General features: G+C 27.8%; 3 protein-coding genes across 3 annotated transcripts; 1 reads left to right on the top strand and 2 right to left on the bottom strand.

Annotated features, from left to right (window-relative positions):
- Positions 1-2337: 2337 nt before the first annotated feature.
- GO595_009922 (uncharacterized protein) lies at positions 2338-4608 on the top strand (the record flags this gene model as incomplete). Its single annotated transcript, XM_067923661.1, has 1 exon — positions 2338-4608. One exon carries the CDS (start codon positions 2338-2340, stop codon positions 4606-4608), a length of 2271 nt encoding a protein of 756 aa, XP_067769871.1.
- Positions 4609-8386: 3778 nt separating this feature from the next.
- On the bottom strand, positions 8387-8713 carry GO595_009921 (alpha/beta hydrolase; the record flags this gene model as incomplete). The annotated part of the gene is made up of 1 exon (XM_067923660.1): positions 8387-8713. One exon carries the CDS (start codon positions 8711-8713, stop codon positions 8387-8389), a length of 327 nt encoding a protein of 108 aa, XP_067769870.1.
- An 837-nt stretch (positions 8714-9550) lies between these two features.
- Positions 9551-9986, bottom strand: GO595_009920 (Elongation factor 2; the record flags this gene model as incomplete). The annotated part of the gene is made up of 2 exons (XM_067923659.1): positions 9551-9819; positions 9899-9986. 2 exons carry the CDS (start codon positions 9984-9986, stop codon positions 9551-9553), a joined length of 357 nt encoding a protein of 118 aa, XP_067769869.1.
- Between the last annotated feature and the right edge of the window lie 4781 nt (positions 9987-14767).

Below are 14767 nucleotides of genomic sequence, written 5' to 3'. Positions count from 1 at the left end.
CAAAAGATCTTGTGGTAAAATATATTAATTGATAGAAACAAGAAGAACTTCAACCGAAAGTGTTTGAACACATCTTCAAAATGCTCTGGGAAAAAAATTCAAGAAAAATAACACCGATATGTTCAATTCAACTTTTCGGATAATATGTTCTCAATAAAAATATTCCATGATACAAGTTATTTCTTTAAAGAAAATTATTTCATTTAAATTTATCTGCTTATCTCATTGCTTTCATAAATTTTAATTACATAATTTTGATGATTCCTAATTTTCATGTAAAAGATACATCTAATGCAAAAAAAAATTCTTAGAAAATTTTATGTATTATAGTATACTGATTCATTTGTGTGGTCATAATGAGGAAACATCACGTTCGTCGATATCTAAATATTTTCTTTAGAACCTTTCTCGTAAAGTAATTTAACTATTTCTATATAACCATATTCAGATGCTTTCATAAGTGCTGTCCAAAATAATTTAAATAATTTCCAAATGTTATTTTATGATATCAAACTATCAACACAAATATTAAATAAAACAAAAAAATATCTTCGGCGTCAACATCAATTCCTTCTTGTTCAAGAAGTAATTTAACGATTTCTGTGTTACCACTTTCAGATTCAGAGATAAGTGCTGTATTGAATAATTTAAATAATTTTCAAATATTATTTTGAAATATCAAATCATGAAAATAAAAAACAAATAAAACAAATAAATATCTTTTGCATTAATATCAATTCCTTCTTGTTCAAGAAGTAATTGAACTATTCCTTTATTACCTTTTGAAGATGCAAGTATAAGTGCTGTATAAAATAATTTAAATAATTTTCAAATATTACTTTGAAATATTGAGAAAAAATTGTAATAAATATTAAATAAAACAAATAAATATCTTTTGCATTAATATCAATTCCTTCTTGTTCAAGAAGTAATCTAACTATTTCTATATAAACATATTCAGATGCTTTCATAAGTGCTGTATAAAATAATTTAAATAATTTCCAAAAATTATTTTGAATTATTAAATTATTAAAATTTATATTAAATAAAAAAAAATGAATATTTTTTGCATTAATATCAATTCCTTTTTGTTGAAGAAGCAATTTGATAATATCATAAAAATACAAATGCTTGCTTTCTTTTATTGTTTGGTAATGTGCAAAATATTTGGTTTTTATTTTTAATGGAATACTTGTATCAATTAAATTTTGTTCAATCATTTTCTCAAGAAGATAAAATGATTCTTCTGTGGGATTATATGAAAGAAGTTGACTAAAAAGTTCAAAATTTTTTGGTTTAATGTTTATACCAATTTCATCTTCTTTTTCTTGTATTAATTTTAAGTATTCTATATAAGTGTCTGCATCTCCTCTTAAAGAATAAAATGCTAAACGAATAAGATAACAATTAGAAACACTAAAAGAATATGGAAAATTATGATCAAATATTTTCATTGTTTGTTTAGCTGATAACTTAACATTTTCTTTATTTATGGCAAAAACTATATTCTCCAGTTCTCGGATTCCACCCCATGATATGTCACTTTTGGCTTTACAGAGCAGACCTTAAATCATCAAAAACATTATCATTAGTTTCACAAAAAAAATTTTATAATCATGAAATATATCTAAAATATACATTATTTAAGATATTTATTTCAATAATTGTTTAATTTTAGTTGAGATATTTTTATTCAAAAATCGATCTTATTTGGTCGGACCTACCATAGGCGCATTCAATTCTCAAAGTTGTTACACTTTTCAATACATAAAGTTCAATGACGATATAAAAAAGTCTTTCAAAAGTTTATCGTTATATTGAATTTCTTTTATCGGGATGACAAAGTATTTTGTCTCAAAATTAATTGCCAAAAAATTACGTTGAAATTTCCCAATGCTTGGAGGCAATTTCCAGTACCAAATCCAACCACAATTTCCTCCATCATATAATAACGAAAACAGAAAAAGCATAACTTGGGGAAATAATAATTTAATTGCGTATGCAACAGGTTCATGTATTCATATATCCAACTTTCAAGAAAACAAACTTATTCATACAGGATCAATCGAGGTTCCACCAAACCCAATCACTTGCCTAAGTTTTCACCCTTATTTGCGATCGCTGATTGCAATAGGGGATGATCATTGTCGACTTTTTATTTTAGATATAGAGAAAAAATGCTTTAATGCATCAGCAAAGCCATTACGAAACAAACATGAAAAAGTAATTTCTATTCAATGGATTAATGAAATATTACTTGTTCTTTTAAATTCCAAAAGATTGATTGCTGTTAAATACTCGAATGGAGCGAAAAATGATAACTTGACAAATTTCATAATGCTTTGGGAAACAGATCTTCGCTTTGATGCTGTTAATTTTTCAATTGATCCCTTATACAAAAATAGAATTTTATTTTTCGATAATGATAAAACATTTACCATCAGCTTTCTCGAAGACGAGGGAAAGTCGCCTCCAAACCCAATATTAGATAAAGTAATGATTGATACTGATTCAACAATTATTGATGCACAATGGTCTCTCCACATGCCAAACTACATTTTTGTTATGCTTGAAAAAGAATTATGTTATTTTAATGTTGAATTAGAGCTTTTAATCCCTTTAATCGATAGTGGTATCGTTCCATCAATCTTTGATTTACTTCTTCAATTCCCTAACGATGCCACAAAACTAATGATTACACATAGAAATGGAATGATTTCTTGCTACGAAATGAATGAGGATTATAATTTCTTTCCATCAAAAGATGTTCAGCCAATAACATCAACCGGATGTATAACTGGTATAGCAACTTGTCCAAAGGATAATGAATATGTTGCGTTTATACATTCTACAATTGGAATTGCTTTAATTTCGACCAAGACATTTAAAATAACATCAATTGATCCTATATTTCCATCTGACATCACTGCATATGATAGCGATGGCACCAAGTATTCAACAGGATCTCGAGATGGTTATGTTATGATTGGAAATCTTTATGATACAACAGACACAAAACGTTACAAGGTGTCATCAGAGACCGTTAAATTCGTATCGTTCGATTTAACGTCCTCCAAAATCTATTGGCAAACAGAATCAAATATAGGATTTGTTGATTCTTCATCTCAATGTGTATTCACATATAAATCATATGGAAAGACTACAAAACATTTTGGTTCACATAAAGGTGCATTAATTGTTCAACGAGATAAGCAAGTTCTTGGAGTTTTTATTGATGGCAAAGAACATGTTCTTATCCTTTCTCATCCTGTCATTGATGTGGCTGTTGATGAAAAGACATCAACTCAATCTAATGGCAAATTTTATGTTCTATTGAAAAACCATATTATAAAACTTTATACCTATTCCAACAAGAGTGACATTACACCAGGGTATAGTATCAAGCCACGAACTTATGATGGCGATTCATTGTGTTTGGCATATTCAGATTCCAAATTTGCCACCGGTTATTCCAATGGCATACTTAGTCTTTATGATGAATCCATTCCTTCATCACGCCGTATTCAAACTGCTGGTCGTAATTTACGCTCTTTACAATTTGATCATAATTCCACTACAGTATTTGGTCTTTGTAATGATAGCACATTATTCCGCACTGATTTCACACGGATTGTTTTTTGTCCTTGTAATGTCCTTAATTATCGAGTAATTAATGAGTCATTATTATTAATCATGTCAAACAACGGCGTCATTAAATTCATAAATATTAATGACTGGACGCCACTTGGGTATGTAACCAATCATTTACCACCTCCTACCGAAGATGAAAATTTGCGCCAATTTATTGAACATCGTCAAACCTCCGAATTTTACGATTCCTTTTTTCATTCTTTTTATCCGTTTGACTTCCAACGAAATTTACGCTTAAACTCCATCTATGGTATTGGGGATATTTTAAATTTTGATGAAATCGAATTACGATATATTTCACGAACTAAAATCAAAAGCGAAAACTCGAAACATAAGAAATTACTTTCTTTAATATTCTTAAATGAGTTTGATAAAGCGTCAGAGCTTTTGATTAATGAAGATTCGACCACCAAAAGTTATTTTAGTGATTCCATTTTATCGACTTTTATATTATTATCTTCATCGAACGACAAATTAAATGATAAAACGCAAAAACTGATAAAGAATTTAGCATTAGAATTATTTGGTAATGGGAAATATAACAAAGCCGCATTGTTATTTAAGATAGCAAAAATGGATATCGACGGATTTAAATACTTTTTGGAATGCGAACAATTCGAAATAGCTGTGAAATTCATTCGAAATATTAATGATAATGAATTAAAGAAAAAGTTTTTGTTTGAGTTGGGATGTAAGTTGTTTGAGTTGAATAAGTTACAAGACTGTGTATGTGTGTTCGCTGCCGCAAATGAGTTTCATCCTGTGCTGTATATCCTGTTTTCAATGGGGTTAATCACAGACGCATACTTCTTGATGAGGGATTTGTTGCAATGTAATATGCTGAAGCAATTGGAGAGAAAGAATTCGAGTTTAAGTGACATCGCTTGTTTGGATGATGTCTGTAATATGATAAAGAATCAGTTCGAAAAGAATTTGATAAGATTAGAATTGAAGTAAATGTTAGAGTAAAAAAAAATTGTCTAAAATCTTCTTTATATAAAATGGAAAAACCATTTTTATTAAAGATTTCTCATTTATTACAATAAATGTAAAGTAACATAACGTTTTGCAAAATTATAATTTTCTATGGTTTATATGGAAATTTGAATTGTATCGGTTTTAATTTTTGAATACGAAAGATGTTCGAACATCTTTTGTAATGCATTTTGCTTTTTTTGTTTTTTCACTCTTATTTTCTCGAATTCTAAATTTATTTCAGAAAATATATTATTATAATATTATTTAATAGAATTTAGCATATTAATTTCAAAATAGAATTTTTGCTTTTATGATGATTTGTTCATCATTTTTCCTAATTTTCTTCAATTTTTTTTCTCGAAACCATATATAAGGAAAATTTATTAAAATGTAATAGAACGATTTTTTCATCTTATTTTAATATAAAATTTTATTATCTGTCATATTTTATCAAAAATCTTAATATGTCAATAAATAATAATAAGTACATCATTAGGTAGAAATATTGTATATTTTTAATCGTTAGTATTACATTCAAACACCGAGATTTCTTGAAAGATAATAATTTATATAAATGTAAAATTGATATGATATATAATACAATAAATGTTTTGGAATAAATAATATATTTTTAATTTTAATTAATATTTTCATAAATAAAAAAAATCAAAACAAAACAAAACAATTTTTTTTAATAATTTGATTTTTCATATTTTAACTATGTTTGTTATGTCAAATTATAATTCATTTGCCACTTTTATGTAAACAATAAAAAATTAAAATCCAAAAATGAACAAAATGGAAATGATTAAATTAATCCAACAAATAATATTTAATTTAAATAAAGAAAATGTTTCTCAATCTGCACAATCAATTCTATCCATTTTTGATTATAAATAACCATTTTCATTTAATCAAGTTATTATTCAATTTAAATATTTCTTTCTTTTTGATCCAATGAAAGATTTTGATATTTATTTAAGTTTTCTTAATGAAATTGAACTATTTGAAGAAACTAAACAAATTCAATCCAAAATATTTGATGTTTTTTCACATCAACTTTTATTTTCAAAATGTCAAGAAAATAATTATCCACTTTCAAAGATGTTTGAACGAAACTTTCTTAAACCTAACGCATTAATATATAAAGTAAATCCATATTTTGTTCATTATATGAGTCAAGAAGAAATTAACAAGCAAAAGAACAATTATTCATTAAAACAAATCATGGAAAATTATTCAGAATTATCAAAAAATAAATGGGAACTTCATAAGGAATTAATTACTGAAGGAATTAATCCAAACAAAATAGCGAAGATAATTCGAAAAGATGAAATAGAAAAACTTCAAGAAATATCATCAAAAGAAGGATTTGATTATAATCAAAGAATTCCAAAATCACTTTATGAACGAAATTCATTCATTAATCATAAGAAAGTTACATTAATTGATTATGCAGCATTCTTTGGATCAATTCAATGTTTTAAATAATTACTTATGAATGGATCTGATCTCGAATGCACAGGTAAATATGCAGTTGCAGGTGGAAATCTTGAAATCATTCATTTATGTGAACAATATCATTCATCATTTGAAGGTTCATATGAAGCAGCGATTAAATTACATAAAAATGAGATTTTTGAATATATTTATGAAAATAACTTAGAAGAAAACAGCTGTAATATTAATTATTTGGGATGTTTATGTGTTAAGAATATGAATTATGACATCTTTACATATTTACAAGGGAAAGGAATGAAAATTGATGAAAATATTATTAATGAAGCAGCAAGAAATGGTAATTTATATCTTGTTCAACATTTTCAGAAAGAAAATTCACTTCCATTCGATATTTTGGTATCATCAACAGAATCAGGGAACATTGAACTTGTGAAATATATTCTTGAACAAGAAGGAATTGATATCAATGCACAAAATGAAAATTATATTAATAAATTGATGATTCAAAATTATAATTGGGAAATATTTGTTTTATTTAATACAGCACTTATAATTTCATCAACACAAAATTACATAGAAATTGTTCAATTACTCCTTGAACAAAAAGGAATTGATATCAATACTCAAAGGAACAAATTTTTCAATCATTTGATATTTCAACGTAATATTTGGAAATTATTTTAAACATATTATACAGCACTTATAATTGCATCTCAAGGAGGTCACTTAGGAATAGTTAAATTACTTCTTTCAAAAAATGGAATTGATATTAATCTTAAAGATTTTTATTTGTTGTTTTTAATAATTGTTTTAATATATTAGTATCTCAAAATAATATTTGGAACTTATACAAATTATTTCGAACAGCACTTATATGGGCATCTATCAAAGGTTGCAAAGAAATCGTTAAATTACTACTTGAACAAGAAGGGATTGAGATTAATGTTAAAGATGTTTATTTGTTTTATATTATTTTTACTTATATAATTTTATATCTCAAAATAATATTTGGAAATTGTTCAAATGATTTTGGACTGCACTTATTTGGGCATCTTCACTTAACTATAAAGAAATAGTTAAATTCCTTCTTGATAAAAAAGGAATTGATATCGATGTAAAAAGTATTTATTTTATTTATTTAATCTTTATAATAATAATTTAGCAATTCAAAGTAATATTTGGCGTTTATTTAAATTATTTGAAACAGCACTCTCAATTGCAACCAATAAGAAATATACTGACATAATTAATTTAATTACATTTACCTCCTTATTAAAAAAAAATGCTAAGCTATAATTTATCAAAATTTATATACTTTTTGCACTAAAAAATACATTTTTCAAAGTTGAATGTTTTTTTTTAATTCCTTTAAGATTTAAATACAAAGATAGATCGCAAAACAAGTATCCCAGGAGTACAATAGTACTTAAATTAATTCTTAAAATTTAATATTTGGAAATTTTCATAATAAGCAATGACAGAACATTTGATAACTTCTGAAATAGGTCACAGTCATAGCTAAATTACTTATTGCAGGAAGAATAATCAAAATCAATGCCAAATATATTATATCTTTTCCATTATATAAAGGACAATAAATAATTTCTATATGTACTTACACAGAAACTATTTTATTGATAATAATTATTAATCAGGTTATATAAGTACATCATTGAGGTATCACGAAAATATTCATATCATTTATTTTCTTATTAAATTAGTAAATAAATTAATTTCAAGAAAATCAAGATTTCATATAATTATTTGAAATAATAACAAATCACGCTTTAATGTAAATTTCAGCGATTTTATTTCTTAACAAATCAATAATCATTCGATTTGTCTGCCATCATCGCACAGATATTACAATCAATAATTCATAACAAAAATTCTATTTTGAAATCAAACCGTCATATAATTATGAAAAATTCTCTATCGTTCACTGAAATTTTTTTGCCAAAATTCCTCTACACAAATCACATAAACAAAATATCTGGAATCAAATACAACAAGATATTATTTTCGAACAAAAGAAGAGATTCATGATATTTAATAATATTATCGTACATTAATTTGTAATATCCTTTGCAATCTGTTCAAGTGCCACACGTGCTTCTGGTATTGGATATACTGGATAAACATGATTTAGTCCATTTCCAGTGATTAACGTCGAGTCAACATTGTTTTTGAGTTTCTCATGAAACAATACACAATCAGGATATAACAAATCGCGTGTTCCTACATATTGTACAATGGGTGGTAAGCCATTTAAGTCACCATATATTGGACTTATCTTTTAATTCTTAAGATCCTCTCCACCAGCCCACGCAGCACCCCATACTCTAGCAAGCTCTCGAGAATTACGTGGGTCAACTCGTTCATATTTGGGAATATCTGGGTTTGTCATAGTAAGATCTACCCATGGAGCAAAAAGAACAAGCTTCTTGGGTAATGGTAGATTATTTTCTTTTAGGAAGAGCGCAAATCCTATGGCAAGACCACCACCAGATGAATCACCCATGATAATGAGGTCTGATGGATTTTGAAATGTTTTATATAATTCAAATAACTTATCATAGCAATAATAATATGTACCAAATGGAGCAAGAGGATAAATTGGCATAATTACATTACTGTCCGTTCGCTGTGTAAGTTTGTTAATGAAAAATTAGAGGATTATGAACATAGCCACCACCGTGAAGATAGATCACAGTGGGACATTTTCCTTTGGGATTGAAACTAAAAATTTGTAGACCACAACTTTCATATTCAATTGATCCTTTTTTCAGTTTAATCAATGAAGGTAGAGCGTAAGGTTTTTTGCCTTGCTTTTTGATTTTTTCAAGCTCTTCTCTTGCTTCTTTTTCTCCATAATGTTTGCGCACGATCTTCATGTAAAATTCAGCTAAAGAAGCCATGAAAGATCTTCCATAAATAAGGTGGGGTACAGCAACAATAATAGATATTATTATGACTGCAGTGACTGTAATTCCCAGAATCTCCACTGAAATCATTGTTCGTGATGTGATGTTTTCTGTGTTGATCGCATGTTCAGAATATTTAAGGTTGTGTAATTGATCCCCACGTTTTTGATATTTAGCTTTCATGTATTTTTTTATTATCCTTTTATTTCTCCTTGAGTTATTATAAACAACCTCAAGTACTATTGTGGAAAAATGAACAATTTCAATTCTTAACGTTTTTTAGGGAAAAGAACCGAGTTATGTTCCGTCACTTTTTTTCAAGTCTTGGTCAAATTACAGAAAAAATGCTAAAAGTGTGATAAAACGGTAATTTTACCAATTTGCATTTCACCAATTTGCATGAAGGCTTTTATTTATTAATTTAAATTTAAAGTTTATCGAGGTAGTGGTCGAGTGATGGGATGCTTTCAGAGAGACCCTTCCTCTTACGGACAGCCTTAATCGTGGCGCTGAGTTGGTTTTCATCTTCGAATGCGTCACCTTGGAGATTCTCCCAGTGGTCGAAGATCGTTTGTGAATGCCTGACCTGATGTGGCTGATCTGAGATCTTTATCGAAGCCGAATGATTCCATAACAGGAAGATAAGCCTTGATAACCATCAATGGTGTACCCTCACGTTGTTGTTGATCGAATGCCTTTCCACTACGCTTGGACAAAACGTCGTGAACACCACCGCATACGGTCAATGGTGCTGTGATTTCTGCTAAGTAGACTGACTCGATCAATGTTGGCTTGGCTGTGTACTCTGTGATGCATCAGAGTGTATATATATACTTCGTAGAAGTTGAAGCGGACACCATATAATGGCTCTTTGCAAAGGACACCGATTCTTGTAGCGTTTTGGAAGGCTGAGACAAGGTGCTCCTTAATTTCATGTAAGTATTCGGGGTATTTGGTGGTATCGACGAGCATGTTTGGACCTGTTGTGCCTGGGGCGAATGACCAAACACGACCTGCGCCTATTTGCTTCCATCCGTACTTGTTGACGAGTTCCTTGGCGCGTGTCTTGTATTCTAAAAAATTACAATATTCTAAAATCTATTACTGAACTGATTTCAATATCGGAGAATTATGAATGAAATTAGTTAAAAGCGGATATACAATAATAAAATTTGTCGGGCTGTTTCTGAATAGTGTTGAAAATTGCTATTTCAATTACAATATATGTAAAATATATGATTTTGTGAGTGGTAAAATCTTTTATCCGAAATCTATTTTTATAATGAATACTCAACAAATATGATTAGACAAATTTATTTCCATATATTAAAATAACTACTTATATATAAATAAGTGTGATTTTAATATCATAAGTAATAGATTTGAGGGTATAGTATTTTCATTTTGTCAAAAATGCGAAAAGATAAACGTACTTGTCGTCGAATAATGTGTTATTAATAATTGTTTCGACCTTGCCAGAATGACATTATAATGTATGACATTATAGTCACAGATTTCATATCGACTTGCAGACATCTTAGTTAATGCTAACAGTAATTTTGATTCGAAAAAATCGATCTGAATTAATATTAGTCGTTCAAGACGATTAACAAAGGGGTTAAGCCCATCTCAAAGTGACAGAAAAATTTTGAATGAAACTGTACGTTTTTTGCGGTTATTTCAGTCATTTTTCAAAACCTCGTAAATTTTTATTGAGTGCCAGAACAATACGTTCGATATTCAAAAAGTCGTGATAAAACACTGTGCACCATAAGCATTGATGCGTGTCCGAAAGATACGCCATATCGCTTTTTTATTGATTGGCGGATATACCTTGATTCGAGGAATAATTCGTTCGATATGTATAAACATAAACAATGCTAAAAACAATGATTATTTTGAATACAATAACGAGATCAAATCGAAAATTCGAAATAAATTGACCCCTCATATAATATGTAATTTCGATAACGAAGAAATGAAACAGTCTGGTATTGTAGATTTTAATCGACTGATATATTTGACATTTTCATATAATTTATTCAATATACATAACATCTGGGATATAAATTCATATCCTGTTTTATTTATTTTATCATTATTAATTATGTTCAACATCATCATTAGTAATTTATCATTCAAAAATAGTTCTAAAGATTCAAAACGATATATTAAACAACTTTCTATATTTACCGTAATATTTCTTTCACATTCATTTCAACTGGAATATGATTCTACAACATCAACACTAACTATTTCAGCATCCACTGATTTTGAAGATGCATCTTATAAGGAATATAAATCTACTACAAAGAGTGTTATTATAGATAGCGGAATAACCGAAATTCCAGGATACGCTTTTCAGAATTGGTATTCATTAGTTAGTGCAAGTATTGGTGATACAGTTGAAACAATCGCACAATATTCATTTTATGGGACTTCATTACAAGAAATTACAATTCCAAGTTCAGTTACATCAATATTAATACAGGCATTTACGAACTGTAAATATTTACAATCCATTAAAGTAAGTGAAGAAAATTTATATTATTCCGATGTCGATGGAGTCCTTTGTGATAAAGACGTAACTAATATCATATGTTGTCCAGGAGGATACAAAAGTACAACATATGAAACTCCAGAAACAGTAACATCAATTACAAGTTCTGGATTTTATTCATGCAATTATATAGTCACTATTATCATTAGTGAAGGTGTAACTGAAATTCAATCAGCAGCATTTTATCAATGCATGTCATTAAAATCATTCACATTTCCGAGTACTATAACTACAATTGGAAGTTCTTTATTTGATCAATGTTATTATTTAGAAACAGTTACTATTGATATAAATGCTCCTCTTCAGACTATTAGTTCATCAGCATTTCAACAATGCGCATTAAAAAGTTTCACAATCCCAAATTCAGTGACAACTATTTCTTCATCTGCATTTCAATCTTGCGGTGATTTAGAAGTAATAATAATCGGTGAAAAAGTTGAAGTTATTAAAAGTAAAGCATTTTATTACTGTGATTCATTAAAATGTATATATTTTTATGGTAACACAATGCCAGAAATAGATGATACTGCTTTCGATCAAGTGTCAGTTGAAGCTGTGATGACATTGGACTCATATCAAAGCACTACCTTTGGTGATTTTAGTGTGTTAAGAACTTCAGTACTTGATGGATGTCCGGCGTGGCCAACTGCGACGACAAATACATTCACTAAATCAAATGCATTCACACAATCTAATACATTCACCAAATCAAATGCATTCACACAATCGAATACGTATACTAAATCAAATGCATTCACACAGTCGAATACGTATACGAAATCGAATACATTTACACAATCGAATACGTATACTAAATCAAATACATTTACTGCACCACACATAGATATAAGTATAACTTCCGATTCGACTCCATTTACAGAGCAAAGCTTGTTTACAAAATCGCAAATTCATACTGACACAAACACATTTATTCATTCACATAATAACGATGCAACATTAACGAATACTATCATAATGACATATTCATTAACATTCACTCAAACGATTTCTGTTCTAGATATAATTCGATCGAAATATAGTACAGTTTCGATTTCTGGTGATATGAGTACTTATGTACAGAAAGAAATCATACGTTACGAATATACAGTCGTTGTGTATTCGTTTATTGTTTCGAGTTACACAAACTTCTTTTATATATATGATATGAATGAAGCACCAACAAATGATAGTAACAATACAACAACTGTAGTCATTGTGTGCGTAATTGTTGCTGTTGTCGTTGTTGCTGTAGTTATAGGTTTAGTGATTTTCATTAGGATTAGAAATAGGAAACAAATTAGCGAAGAAGATAAAAGCAGTTTCGAACAAAGTAATTTCGGTACAACAGATACATTCGATGTCGGTCTGGCGAATCCAAACATCGAAGAAGATCCATTTGCAAACGACTTCAAAGAAGAGAAATTTAACCAAATTTGAATTTCATTATAAATAAACATTTTCATGTATCAATAGATTACGTTTATTATATTGGAATAAAAATAGTTTTATATAATCTGAGAACAAATTTTATTTTCATAAGGTTAACTGTCCTTCAAATTAAATTGATACATCATTTAGATCAAATGAAAATTACAAAATGAATCCTTGAATTGATGTATAATTCATTATTATATCATTATAAAGAAACACATAATGGATAATGAAAATTAAGTTGAAATGAAGTGTAATTAATTTATTGATGTAATATTAATATTATTTATATGTGAAACACAAGAAAAATGAAATTAACTCTGTAAATGACACTCAACAAAAATATAATATAACAAGTTTTAACAATAATTATATTACAGAAATGTATTTATTTTTACAATAAAGAATCGATATTTAAAATATATATATATATATATATATATATATATTTCATTTTTATTCTAATAATTTTACATTAAACAAAACACAATTTTCATTCTATATTTCTGTATAATTTTATCAGTTTCTGCTGGTTTGTCGTTAGTTCTTTTACATATTTTTCAATTTTGTTTTTATGTTTCACATAAAGATCCACGTAACAGTACACAGCACTTCTTCTAATATCAGGATTTTCATTATTAATCAATTTCTTTAACAACTTTGCAATATCGTCAATTTCTGCTTCAACATCTTCACTTTCATCATTTTTCAGCAAAATTCCGATTGCAAACAATGAATTCCGAATTAATTCCGGATCATTACCATTTGCAACGCATAAAATACTTTTTATTAATGAAGAAATTTGAATATTTTCCTTTAAATATTCAAACAACAACTTCACATTTGTTGATTTCCTTTCTTTTATATGTACCAACATCGGAGGAATTATCATTTCATATAAATCTGTTCCTTTAAATTTCATTATATCTAAAGTTAATCCAAATATTATATTATATTCATTAGTTTCTTCAAGTGCTTCAGTAATTTCTTCATAAACAAAAAGATTATAATAATTCCATTGATTATTTTTAATGTTTTTGATATAATTCATAATATCATTACACCATTTTAATACATTTCGTGGATTAAATTTAGGAATATCATTATTTCGATCTTCGATATCCGAAAGTATCGAAATTAATATTTCTTTATTATAAACATTTCGAATTATTTCTTTCCTAATAATTAATGGGTTCTGATGTCCAATACAATATAAAATTTTTCGTATTTTCGATGTATCTTCTTGATATTGAAATACAATATCAATAATAAATGAACATAAATTGGAATCTGTTAAATTCGTATCTTTTTGCATGCAAAGACTTGATACAAATCTCATTAAAGGTTTCGAATATGCTTGTTTCGATGCAATAGAAAGTAATATATTCGGATCATATATAGATTCGATTTCTTTTAAAATTGACGGTATTAAATATTCTGATTCACTTGTTTCACATGTTAATTGATTAAATAATATCTCTAAAAGTGAAACTAATGAAGACTCGAATTCGTTTCTAAATATTGGTATTGAGTCAAGTATTAAACGTAATGATTGCGATGATATTTTAGTGTTTTCATGAACTGAACATACGATTAATCCAGGAATTATTTGTTTGATGGAATTATTTAAATCTTTTTGTCGCCCACTGTTAATGTAATTACTAATTTGATTAAGAAATGTGATTTCTTCGCCTTCTTCAAGTTTAATTCGAAATGATGACTTAGTATCAAGAGAAGAGCGAATTTTGGTTTTATATGGAGA

The sequence above is a fragment of the Histomonas meleagridis genome (assembly GCF_020186115.1).
Source record: "Histomonas meleagridis strain 2922-C6/04-10x chromosome Unknown scaffold_143, whole genome shotgun sequence".
Classification (NCBI taxonomy): Eukaryota; Parabasalia; order Tritrichomonadida; family Dientamoebidae; genus Histomonas; species Histomonas meleagridis.
This window is presented reverse-complemented; position numbering and strand designations above follow the sequence as displayed.